Source organism: Microchirus variegatus (assembly GCF_963457635.1).
Source record: "Microchirus variegatus genome assembly, chromosome: 20".
Taxonomy (NCBI): Eukaryota; Metazoa; Chordata; class Actinopteri; order Pleuronectiformes; family Soleidae; genus Microchirus; species Microchirus variegatus.
In genome coordinates this window covers 5,635,440-5,647,655 of record NC_139821.1, presented here as the reverse complement: position 1 = coordinate 5,647,655, position 12,216 = coordinate 5,635,440, and the positions used below count along the sequence as shown (strand labels likewise).

Genomic DNA, 12,216 nt, shown 5'->3' with positions numbered 1-12,216 from the left:
CCAAACAGCCTATTATTTACTACTTCATTTACAGTAGCCCACATGTGCAAATACTCCATGATCATTCATCAATGAAGTAATATAGGAACATAAATCATGTCAATGTCATCAATAACAGTCAAATCTATCTATAAGTTAAAAGGTGTATTCAAAAAAGTGATGGAAACCGATATTTTGAAATATCAGTCTTACATTTCCAATAATCCCTAATAACAACGTACAAAGAAAAATCTGTGTGAAATATACAGCCTCAAAGTGCAACCCACCATCTGCAGTAACTGCTCTATGGTCCACTTTACCTCCATCAGAACATAAGAGAGTGGTGATGTCATGTTGTTCTTAGAAGCAGCTTTTGCTTCTAAAGCTTAACCGTTCTCCTGAGCAGAAAATCAGAGAAGGTGTCCTCATCTTTAACTGGATCTCCGGTTACTATTTGCGTTAAATTTAAAGGAAACATCGCTGATGAAGTGACTAAATTGTCCTTATTTCTGATGGTCTGCAGTACTGACCCTGGGCAGCAGCCGTATGGCCTGCAGCAGCCTTTGTCTGTGGGCCGAGTTGAGGAGCCCAATCTCCAGCAGGTCCTGGTCCTCCACCACGTTACTGCCCTGCAGAGCAACACAACAACAAATGAGGTTAAAGATTAAAAAGATTAAAAATAAGACTTTTCACAGTCTCCTTTAAAAACACAACACGCACACAGCAGGAGAGCATGTCTTCATACAGATATTCGATAATTACAGGAAGGGATGGGGAAGAGCTGCAGTTAGACAGCCGCAGCAACTCAGCCAGACGTACCATTAGACATATGGATCACACCGGAGGAGGAAGGTAAAAGGAGGTAACTGTAAAAAATAATGGTGCATAAATAAATAAATAAATAAATAAATAAATAGTGAAGGAGGACAGGGACGGAGGGACCAGAGACCACACAAGGACTCAACTTTTCCTTCCTTTCAATCTAATAACAACTATAAACATCCAAATGATGAGGAGAAAGAACGCACGTAGATACCACTTATCTGCTTTTTTTCCCCCCTGCTTCTATTTCACTTTCTGTCCACTTCGAGATCGCCGTTCCCTTGAAAAAAAGGACATTTTGCTCCGCAGCTGTGACATTTTAATTCAAGATAGGAGACATGGCTGTAGCTGTCATTTACCGTTCACCTCCCCCTGCAAAATAAAGACCATTCACCGGGAAATCTCAGCGGCAGATCTGCTGCAATCATTGCGTTTTCGTGCACACGAATCTGCAAGAATTCCTATCATTGCATTTTCAAATTAATAAGACGGGGGGAAATGTCCTGCACGGCGAGCTTCAGGTATTTAATAATATCCTGCGTTAAGTGGTGTACATGCTCGCTGCAGCCTGGCATCCTTGGGAAAAGACAAATTAATTTAGTATAAAAAATTTGAATTTTAATAGCTGTGAACAACCTCAGTCGACAAAGTGGTGAAATCCTGAGAAACATGCACAAAGGTGACGGTGTGTAATTAATGCTTCTAACTATATAGTTTATTTACTTTCTTGAATTCTCTGAGAGCACAATGTTTTTACTGTTACTGTTACTGCAGATACTGACTCTCATTATAAATGTGTACAACCTGGGTATCATCAATAAAAGCAAAAGCTGGGAAACTTCTCACAAGGACAAAAAGTAAACCATGCATTCAGCAGATTAGAGAACCTACATATCTATATTTTTACATTTCTTAATTTCTTAAACTTCAATTAGCCACGTGCTGTTTTAACCACAGACTAAATGAGAACGATCTTCCATAAAGTAAGTATTTAGGTAGCAGTTGGCCACCAGGGGGGTGAATGTGCTGGTTGTAGAAACAAGTCACTTTGAATGATAGTCTACGGAACAATGAGACTGCTAGATTTTTGAGTTTAAGGTCTTTTTGCATAGCACATAATGAGTGGCCACACATGTGATTGACCGCTGGTATTGTCCAATGGGACAAAAAATGACATGATGATGATGATGATGGAGAAATCGAAATCCATTAACACTCAGCGACAGGATTTGGCAAACGTACTTCTCACTGTCGTAACTCCTAGACCGTTTGTGATTTTTCAAAAACTTTGGACTGGCGACCTCTCCAAGCGGTAAAAGATGGATGGACAGATACCAGAAAGCAGAGAAATAGATCTTTGCACCCATATACTTGTCATTACGGTAGAACCTCTGGACTTTTGTGAAACCACCGTCCAATCACAAACAAGATTCCTCAACGTATCACACGTTGTTGTTTTTTTAAAGTCAGCTTCTCAGTACTGTTAATACCCAAACAGTTCAATAAAGTAAAAAGAAGTAAAAGTTATCTTGGAAAAAAGGAAGCAGAAGAACTCACTCATTTAACTTTTTTTGGACAATCGTACAGCCATTAAATCGAAATAAATCCAACACAACACTCATCAGTGTCTGACACAGATTTAAATCCCTGGAATTTGGACAAACATTCTAATGCTTTAATAACCACACACACTGTATACATAATGTGATGTAAATGTAAAGGAGCAGCGAAATAGCATTTTAATGTTGTGAGCCATTTATTTCTTCTTTATGGGAGCAGAACATGATGTGTTTTGAAATGGCTTGGTTACAGTGAGGCGGTGAAAGCGTCAGCATAGATGTGCTGTTAACAGCCCAGTGGTTTAAAAGCTATGAAGCAAATGTATCAGACTTATGTTAGCATTAGTCGATACTCAGACAGCCCCACTTACATCATCATCATCATGAGAACTGGACGAAACCTTTTCCTCAATGAAAGGCAGATGGTTTGGGCCGATCACCTGCATCAGCCCAGACGCTGCCATACTAACAAACCATCTGTCGTGTCAGGTTACGACGTCTGGCCTCATTTCATTAACGTTGGTGTTGCTTTTTCTACTCGTGTTGTATATAAAACCATATCGGTCAATTCTCCATGCTGTGAGTTCTCTGTCACATCACACTCTCTGCACAGAGTGACTGATGCTTCAGGAGGCTTGTTAGTAAAAACTCATCCCCGCAGCTGATCGGGCCTCATCCTGAGCCGCAACTTATTCTTTCCTCCCTATTCCTCTCAGCAGCCGGTATGCCGGGGGCCTCATCGAGAAACAGGGCAGTTCATAGATCAGCTCCCAGGCTGATTAATAGAGCACAGAGCAGAGGCGACGTCGGGAGTAACCGCCGCTACAACTTTACAGCAGAGTAATGACTCGCAGAGTAGATTTGCAGGGGGAATTCAAGGCTTGACTAATTGCTCCCTGTTGGGCTCCTGATCGAGCGAGATGGAAACCTTTATATTTTGGTCTTTCTTTTTCGTTCTCTAAACATTTGTGAACCATATTAAGTTCGCCCCATATCTGCCAAGCGCATACGAAGACGTGATAAACAGAAAACCGATTTATGACAACACTGTGTGTTCAATAGGGCTGCACAAAAAATATGTATATGTATGTATAATAAAAACTATGCGTGATCTCATTTCTAAATGAGTTGTCTAAATGACAACGAGGCTTATGCATTTTATTTCATAAGCTGCATCGCTAATAAACGATTAATTAATAAATTCCTCTCTGTTTCTCACTGCAGCCTCGTCGCTGCTTTCTCTCTGAATAGTATGCAGGAGAAAGTGTGCGCTAAGGTGGTAGTTACAGGAATCACACGACCACCCGAGCCGAGCTTGTGCCGAAAAAAAAGGTTCAGCAGTGCTGTCGCTAACCGGACTCCTCTGTTAAATTATATTTTAGACTTTTCCTTTGCGAAATGTCGGAGATTAACCCACGTTTTCAGGATCGTCAAGTCTTTTTAAACTGCGGTATGTCTCTAAAATCGTGCCAGAGAGTCGTGATCTCAATTCTAAGCAAAAGAATTGTGATTCAGCCATCGAGTCATCAGGGTTTGGCTTCATTTCTTCAGCCTATTTTCTACTTTTTATTGTTGAAGTAAACTGATATGGTGGTATTGTTGTGGTGTGTGTGTTTGTGCAGCACTGTTTTTTGAATTCTAACCATGCTTTTATGCCAGAAGGCAGAAGAAGGTGTTTAGCATCCTCCTCATTGTTGATACGACTGCCGTCACCCGCGGTTTGCTTGTGATACTTTGCGTACTCTGCATAATGACGGCGCAGCAGTGGGTCATGAGAATTAGAATTCATGTACAAGTGCAGGGGGAGGGGACTGAGGGGGGGATTGAGCCAAGACGAGAGATAGAGCAAAAATTGTTATTCAGTGATAGTGGTGGAGGCCATTATCAACACAAACGGGCTGATGCCACGACTACAGATGATGCTCGGTCTATTGTATCTCAGTCATGTGCTCGTCCCCTCAGCCTCTCGCCTCCATGGCTCTGCTGTCAAAGATGTTTCCCTCTTTTCACACACGATTTTATTCTCTATTTACGTTTCAGACCAACTCAAATTCATTTCATGCAGTCGTTTTTTTTTTGTGTGTGTGTGCTTGTTTGCTGATATGGCAAAGCAGCGGCTTAAGTTTTCCCTTAAGCCTAAATCCCCCACATCAGTGGTTGTTTGCTGCTCATATTTTCTTTCAGATTAAAATTTAAAAAAGAAGATAAAGCAGTACAAATGATGAATTTTGTTTGGATTTATTTACATTGTATTTGTAATGTTCTCTCATAGTATCTCTCTTTGAGGAAAAAGCTAGGTCTAATTAATTCTACCAGCCTCGCAGCTGCTCTTTATCAGCGCACAGACGACTGTACCTGACTAATATCACATGCTATCTTTTCCCTTGTGCTATCTATAATACTGCATCCTTATGTATTTTCCTTACAATCTCAACACGGCTTTATCTTTGCCTTCATTAACTGGTAAAACCAAGTAAAAGACTAAACGGTAAAAAAAAAAGCAATTTAGTCTCAATCACATACAGTGTGCAAGTGCCTTGGACAATTAATTGTCAATTTTATTGATTATTTTAATAAATCAGTTTAATTTAATCAGTTTCATGATTAAATCAAGATTTCTGATTGTTTTAGCCTCTTAAATTTAAATATTTGACCGCCGCCAGGAGGTATACGTTCCGTCTGTCTGTTAGCAACATAACTTGAAAAGTCGTAGACAGATTTTAATGAAATTTTCAGGAAAAGTCCACAATGGGACCAGGAACATTTTTGCTGTGATCCATAGACCCTATCACTATTTTAATCGCTATTTTGTGGGGGGCTGAGCTGCCTTGGCGGAGGTCAGAGCTCTCCGAGACAAGACATTCAAGAGCATCATCATTTCCAGGTTTGACAAACACTGATTTTTCTGGACCAAACGATTACTCGATTAATCGATGATGAAAATAATCGTTAGTTGCAGCTTTAGTGACGACCGCATCTAAACATGACAGCATCACTTTATTCTGCAGTTGGTCTCAGGTAAATAAGACAGATTTGTTGGCATCTTTTTTAGCAGTTTGTTTAGGTTTCATAGCCACGCCCTCTCAACTACACTGGCTCCGTGTAGCTTAGAGTTACACAATAAATACAAACTACAAAATCTGTGCATGAATCTGCTTCTTTGTTCAGTATCTTATGCTGCATCTACACACTCACACACGCTGTGTATGTAACAGACTTTTCCATCCATGCTAAATGCTGCCTTTGCTGTTTGTCCATCAATCCAGCAGCACTTATCCTCTGCTGTCTGCTTAAGGTGCCAAAAAAAACCCCGCCCACTTCCGATGACCCTAATTAGCGCTGGATGGGAATAGTCTGTGTTTACGTGCAGCAGGGTCTTCTCCCTACACACTGGTGCAGATCAGCCTCGAGGTCACATGCATTTGCAAGCCTATCTACAGTACGAGTCCTACAGATGAACCTGAACTGTCCTTGAATTCAAAAGAGAAAAATAGATGATTTATCTTCCTCATACAGTGACCTGTGTGAATATTTCCATTTTTCCAAGGTTGAAATATAATCATATAAACAACACAAAGAGGCAAAATCTCCACTCGGCAAGTGGGACACGCACAAAATAAAACAGCTTTCCACAGAGACAGACCCAGACAGACTCACTCGCACACAAACAGGACTTTGAAGTCCCCACCATGTTTTTTTAAAGGCTGTTATTAATTGCGTCTAAAGGCGTTTTTTGTAAAGCGGCGGAGAAACATTTTTAGAGACGAGAGGCGAGAGCAGGGGAATCCTTAAGTCTCTGGGAAAGCTCTGCCAGCTCTGTTAACAACTTTTAAAGTAGGTGCAACATGACAGTAAAACATGTTGGCACACTGACGTGATGGCATGTTCATCTGTGTTTATGAGAGTGCCAGCAGGAGAAGGAGTTCACTTAAGGACATGATTAACAGATAAACATTCATTCATTCTCTGACCGCTGTAGACTCACTGTGAATAAAAATGAGACTTAGTTGACACAGCAAATAACCAGAGGTCACATGGGTGTGGAAAGGTTGTGACTTTAAGCCGCTGAGAGTTAAAAAATGAGAGGTGTTTATTGATATTTATGTGAGTGAGAAGATAATTAATTATTTAAAAATGAACCGGCTCCTGTTTAAAGTACAATTCAGACAATGCTGTTGTTTTATTCGTTATTTTGGCCTTTTATTTGAACCCCTGGTCGTTGGAGTGTTGCATCTTCTCTCAAGTTTTATCGTGTTTTGACTCTGTCACGGCCTGAAACGAGAGCTGCAACTTACTATTTTCTCGATTAATCGAGTAATCGTTTGGTCCATAAAACAGAAGTCGGAAGTCAGAAAATGTTGATCAGTGTTTCTCAAACCTGGAAATGAGGATGTTCTCAAATGTCTCGTGTTGATGTTTTGTCTAAAAACCAAAAATGAAAGCAAAGAATCTTGTACTTGTACAATAAAGGGAATCATTTGGAGTCTTGTTAATAATAAGTTATTAGGCTATTATTTTACTGGTCCAGCCCACTATTGAGATCATATTGTGTCGTATGTGGCCACTGAACTTAAAATAAGTTTGACAACATTGACAGCATTAAATTCTCCACTTTGGATAAAGCAAGATATTCTTCTCAGGAACTTCTAGAATTCAAATACTAGACATAAAAACACAAATGCATCATGAAATGACTTCATATATGTATGAAGAGGCCATTATTTGTATGTGTCTGCTTTTATACTTTAACAAAATGATGTAATGTTCCAAAAAGGCTTCTGATCAAGAGAATTGATTATGTGAATAGTGAAAAAGCAACTTGATGCAACTTTATACTTTCTGATTAATGCTGATAACAAAAAACAAACACCAACCTATAATGGAAAGATATCGCCTTACGTTGCAAATGCATAGAATCTTCTTCTGTTCTAACCCTGAAAAGCAAATCAAGGCTAAATCTGTGCAGAAATGCTAAAATATTAATGCTGCAGGCGTTATCATTCACTCTGTGAGGATTCACAGGATGAGGAAAACACTTTTTCCAATTTATTTTATCGGTAGCCAGCGCTTGTAAGTGAAGTTGTAATGTGAGTGTGTTTTATTTATGTCCTGAAACATTGAAATGGTGCGGTTTCAATTCCACTGATAAAAAAGGTTAAAAAAAAGAGGAATTAATGGGGAAGGAATAGAAATGGAAGTAGATATGGAGATGAATAAATGATATGAAATGCTTCAGAACGCTGGAGACTAAAACCAGAATTACAGAAACAAACTGACTGACTACATTTGGAAATGTGAAAGAGAGAAAGAATCAGAGATTCTATGATTTCATCCTGTTACCAGGGTAACCAAAGCAACAGATGCAGGTCATACTGAGTGGAGGACTGCGACACACACACACACTTGTTTCAAATGCCTCCACGTTAGTCGTCATCAACAAAATAATAAAGATCATATCAATGCGCAGAAACTGACATATGAAGAAATACATGTTTCTGTGGGTCCTGAAGTTGCCATTTTGGAGACACAGTCTGATGTTTCATGCACTAATGGCACAGAAACTCCAGATAAACTCATGCAGTCAGCATCTCTTTCTCTCTGTGTCACTGTGGTGCAGGTTCTTTTTCTGCTTCCCAGCATTAGAATTACGCATTACCCTTCCTTTCCTGTAGAAGCCTGCCTACGCTAAAATGCATGCAAAATCCACGTTAAGAATTTCTCCAAATGCTAAATAACCCCCTCCAGTGTCGCTGGAGATCAACAAACCATTGAGCATTAACAGGATGGGGCTGCGTCCCGATGCACCGGCTACAGGTGGTTGTACCTGCGGTCTTATAATACCAAAATAATACATAATAATATAATAAAGCATGCATGCAAAAAGGATTAAAGAGAGCATGGTGCTTCAGTGCAGTGTGTGAGTGTATATTATGTGTGCAGCTTGAGGCTGGAGTTGTTTTGCTGTGGTGGAAGAGATGTGGCGTAGGATTTCTGTGCGTAGGAGGACCTCACATGGCATCAGTAGGGAGAGGCAGGGATGATGGGAGAGGAAGAATCACAGAGGAGGAAAAGGGAGAGAGAGAGGATGATAGAAAGAATAAAAATGACAGAGATCTAAGATAAACCCTGGGAAGCTGAGAGAGCGATCAGAGGGAGGGACACATGATGCATTCAAAGACCCAAACAAAGACATGAAAGATCAAGTATAGGTGACACATGAGCATGAGGGTTTTTACATTCAGCGAAAACACTCACCATGAACTGCACGTTGTCAAACCCGTTCGCCAGCAGGTGGTTCTCGTACTGGACCAAGCCGATGGAGTCCAGCCACTGGCCCACGGACTGCATCGGGCAGCGGGGACCTATGAGAGGGTGGAGGGGCAAACGCTTCAGTAGGGAGTAGCCGTCCACGCGGTAGCAGCGGCAGTCCGGCTGAGAGAGCTGGCACTGCCACATCATGTTATGGCGGGCAAAGTGGCTGTCGAAGGAGCCCGCCATGCCTTTCTCAGGAGTCTTTTGGGCAAGGCAGCAGGTGGAATAAAGAATAAAGGGGAAGAGGAGGAGGAGGGGGAGGGAAAGGTGAGGAAGAGGAAGGGGAGAGCTAGGCTAGAGGCATGGTGAGGATGGAGAGGGTCAGCATGCGAGGGTGCAAGTGGGTAAAAGGAGGAGGTTAAGGAGTCCAGATGATGCTCTCTCTGAATCCAACCAGAGAGGACGGAGAAGGAGGGTGGCAGAGGAGGAGGGGTGAAGGCTGAAGTTGTATCCAGAAAAGAGCTTCTGTCTTGGGGGGTTAAATCCCTCCCAGCGACGTGTGTTTGGAGTTACAGATCCACGCGCACGGAACCCACTGTGCCCACAAGCTTTGGTCGCTTTCTTTTTTTTTCAGCTGTTGCGCTCGCTTGACTGCTCCTGAGTGTGTGCGTGTGTGTGTAAATGTAAGAGTGTGTGCGTAAGAGAGAGGAAAGAGAGCGAGAGCTGCCTGTGCTGTAGATTTCTTTTTATCAAGTACTCCCACTCTCATCTGTATTCTTCTGCAGCCTCCCCTCTCTCTCTCTCTCTCTCTCTCCTTTTCTGAGCGCTGCTTTCCTTCCTCGTCCCCTCACTTTCTCTCCTCCTCCCTCACCTCTGTCTACCTCCTGTCTCTATCTTCCTCTCAGGGTTTCGATCGCTGCCCCTCTCTCTCTCTCTCTCTCTCTCTCTCTCTCTCTCTCTCCATATATCTCTATCGCTCACTCCAGTTCCACAGCAGCTCGAGCTTCTTTTGTCTGCAAGAAGCAGAGCGAGTTCCCTCCCACTCCTTTGCACCGCGGTGAACGTACGTATGCAGTCTACATACACACACACTGGCCTGTGAGAGAGTGTGTGGTATACTGTTAGCTATCTGTATCGATGGAGGGGGAGGGAGGGGGGTAAAGAAGGTTTGGCACAAACAGGATTTTTCCCCAGTGGTAACCATGGTTAACTGAGGCTGTGCATTCACAGATGAAAGACAGAGAGAGAGGGAGAGAGGGGAGGGGATCAGGAGGTGGAGGAGAGGGGAGTCAATGTAGGGAGAGAGGGATGAGCGCGTTTATCAGAGATGAGGAGAACGCAGGTGAACAAAGTGGACGTACTGCACACAGGAAAGTCAAAATGTACTCGCAAAATGTACTCGCATAAACATGCAGCTAAATATCATTCCAGATTATTAGAATTAAAAATGCTTAAGCAGATTTTTTTTTTTACACAGATACACTTTCTTATTCTCTTTGGCACCAGGACTGAGTTTTCAGCGAAAAAAAAAAAAACACAATAAATGAATCTCCGTCTCAAAGGAACTGGGTTATTCTGTGTAATCCATGGCATGTTTGCTTCTTATGACACAGAACACCTGCTTCTGAGGAGGAGGAGGAAAAAGTACCTGTGTCTTTAACTGCATCTCTGCGCCTGCTGCATCTTTACAAGAGTGAATAAACAGGAATAAAGACCACGGGAATTGCTAAGGGCACAAAACTTCAGTTTAAGTCGTGGTCATATTTCCTGTCAGTGATTAGAAAGGTTCCTCTCTCTCTCTGTAGTCTCAACATTAGAGCTCACACACTGCAGCTTTAATTCTGCCGATACATTTTTACCATGATTACAAAAGTATGTCTTACCAGAATTCCAAAAAAGAACATTTACTCGGTGGGGACGAGTTTGGTCAATGACTGATTTGGTCTGAGACTCCTTCATTATTTATTGTTCTCATCTTCTTACAAATCTTTTTTTTTTTTTAGAAAACCTGGCTCCACTGTTGACTCCGATTTCTCACATCTCAAGAATCACTTCAGAGTTTGTGACAGCGATGTTATCATTGTCACTTCCAGTCAGATTTATTCACACTCTCACACACACACACTTGTGTGGGGCTTTACCTGAGGTGTCCTCCTTGATGTCCAATCCACTACCAATCCCAGCACCGATGGAGCTCATAATCTTGTCAATCTGAACACAGAGAGCGAGAGAGAGAGAGAGAGAGAGAAGAGCAGTTAGAGTTAGAGAGCGATTGTACAGCGTGTGCAAAGGGAAAAGTCATTTTCCAGTAATAAGGCTAACCCCTATTTCTGGATTCAAGTGACACATAACATGATCATTACGCCAGCCAGCACTCTGAATGTCAATCATTTCCCTGGTGAATTGAAAAAAGCATGGAGACCAGACGGAGGGCGGGGGGGTGAAAAAAGATTTGTTAGCACAAAAACTTCAAGACGGAGCAGAGATGAAGGAAGAGGAGAGAGAGAGAGAGCGACTGTGGCCTCATTAGTGTGTGGCTGAATGTCAGTCCTGACCCAGGACCTGCTGCTAAACCACTGATCTATGTGATCTGCACATCCATCCACCGGTCAGCACTGACATGGCTGAGAGGAACCTGCACACTGCACACATTTCATGCATGTAGTTAATATTCTGAAAGAGTTTCTTTGCAAACGCAAACTGTGATCTTCTCTGAAACCTCACTGAGTCGTCATGTTGCCTGAGATTAACCCAACTTTTGGGCAAAAAGTGAAGCCAGAGAAAAGCGTTTGGCAAATTCTCTCTGAGCAGAGCAGAGCAGAGCTGCACCAGGTCCAAGTGTGACAAAGTGAAACAGGGTTTTTTCAGTCTTTTCAAGCAGACAGACATTGGAGTCGCTCTTATCTTTGGAGCAAAATGGTTATCGCACAAAGGACCAGTTCACACAGTCCACAACCTGAGGCTAAACACTGATAAAAGGCAGCAGCGGTGGATTAAAGCGAACACTGAACTCCCTCGTTCCCCTTTAAAAAAAAGAAGATCAAACATTTCTATACTCGGTATACACTGACTGATAGAATGAATGATATCACTATGGTACAACAGTTCTGCCAATGTTTCGTTTATACATTGTTTTCTAAAATTCACTTTAAATGGAAGAAAGGCAAAGTTAGGGACTGCTTGGTGGAGGATAGACGGTGAATTATTTTGTACAAATTGGATTTTATTAACCCTTCATCCATAGGTTATAAACATTTTACACAGATAAAATAAATCAAAGCAAGTGGGAGTCAGACGATGATTTGTAAAATAAACAAATAACTTTTAACTTTTAATTTTAAGACCAGTAGGCCACGACCTATTGTCCAGCATCAGAAACATGGAAGCATATTTTCCAATGGCAAAACTACAAAAATATGATAAATTGATTGATTGTCAGATTAGCAGCTTTTCATCACAAGCCACTGATGAACCTTCAGATAAAAAAATAAATAAACCACAAACAATCTCAATACTACAGCAATTTTCAAGGATCACTGAACATCCTTTGATATTTGTCTCTTGCTAATAATGCAATGTTATTTCTTTTTCCCCGTGCATCAGT

The 12,216-nt window shown here is 41.6% G+C and overlaps 1 protein-coding gene across 3 annotated transcripts in view; it reads right to left on the bottom strand.

Annotated features, from left to right (window-relative positions):
• The window catches only part of anks1b (ankyrin repeat and sterile alpha motif domain containing 1B), a 180,917-nt gene that overhangs the window by 40,025 nt on the left and 128,676 nt on the right, over positions 1-12,216 (bottom strand). For all 3 annotated transcript variants that reach the window (XM_083906997.1, XM_083906998.1, XM_083906999.1), the window contains exons 16-18: positions 10,754-10,823; positions 8,616-8,722; positions 510-608 (exon numbers count right to left, since the gene is read on the bottom strand). In XM_083906997.1, the coding sequence (XP_083763123.1) occupies positions 510-608; positions 8,616-8,722; positions 10,754-10,823 (276 nt within the window). The remainder of the gene's footprint in view (positions 1-509; positions 609-8,615; positions 8,723-10,753; positions 10,824-12,216) is intronic.